The 918-nt window shown below is 58.0% G+C and overlaps 1 protein-coding gene across 1 annotated transcript in view; it reads right to left on the bottom strand.

Annotated features, from left to right (window-relative positions):
- Positions 1 to 6: 6 nt before the first annotated feature.
- CCDC124 (coiled-coil domain containing 124) overlaps positions 7 to 918 on the bottom strand; it is an 11,201-nt gene continuing 10,289 nt past the window's right edge. The window contains exon 4 of the mRNA XM_014955537.1: positions 7 to 662. Within this exon, the coding sequence (XP_014811023.1) occupies positions 458 to 662 (205 nt within the window). The 3' untranslated portion in view covers positions 7 to 457. The remainder of the gene's footprint in view (positions 663 to 918) is intronic.

The raw sequence follows: 918 nt of genomic DNA, 5'->3' as shown, positions 1-918 counted from the left end.
GGCCACTGCAGGGTCCCCAGGGCCACAGGAGCCACCATCTGGTGCTTATCTTAAATCCAAGAAGAGGGAGAGACTGGAAGAGGGGGCGGGAAGAGGGAAACCAAAGGAGAGGAGGTTCCTGGTGTCTCCTGGTTTCATCAGAGGAGGTTCCTGGTGTCTCCTGGTTTCATCAGAGGAGGTTCCTGGTGTCTCCTGGTTTCATCAGAGGAGGTTCCTGGTGTCTCCTGGTTTCATCAGAGGAGGTTCCTGGTGTCTCCTGGTTTCATCAGAGGAGGTTCCTGGTGTCTCCTGGTTCCATCAGAGGAGGTTCCTGGTGTCTCCTGGTTCCATCAGAGGAGGTTCCTGGTGTCTCCTGGTTTCATCCCAGCAGATCCTGGGGGGGTGGGGGGGCTCCAGCCCACTGTCCGTTGGCCGAGGTGGGGGTGGGACAGGGCTGAGGACGGCTGGGTTTCTAGTTCTACTTTTGGCTGTTGTAAGGTTTGTGCCTCTGGTTCATGGGGTTCTCTGGAGACTTCATCCACTCCTTCTTGAGGAGCTGCTTGAGCTGGGAGAGGCGCATGTTGGGGTTCTCCTGCTTCAGGCGCGGCAGCTGGACCTCCTCGAAGGCCGTGAAGGCGGCTTTCATCCGCCGCTCGGGGTGGCGGTCCAGGTCGTTGGCCACGCTGCCAGGGGAGAGGGAATTTGGGGAGAATCATCACGGAATTGTCAAGAGTTGGAAAGGACCTTCTCGATGCCTACAAGTATCTCAAGGGAGGGTTGAAGGAGGAGGGAGCCAGACTCTTTTCAGTGGTTCCCACCGAGAGGACGAGGGGCAACGGGCACAAGTTGGACCAGAAGAGGTTCCACTCAAATATGAGGAGAAACTTCTTCACGGTGAGGGTGGCAGAGCCCTGGGACAGGCTGCCCAGGGAGGGTGTG

The sequence above is a fragment of the Calidris pugnax genome, unplaced genomic scaffold (assembly GCF_001431845.1).
Source record: "Calidris pugnax isolate Ruff unplaced genomic scaffold, ASM143184v1 scaffold285, whole genome shotgun sequence".
NCBI classification, from domain to species: domain Eukaryota; kingdom Metazoa; phylum Chordata; class Aves; order Charadriiformes; family Scolopacidae; genus Calidris; species Calidris pugnax.
This window is presented reverse-complemented; position numbering and strand designations above follow the sequence as displayed.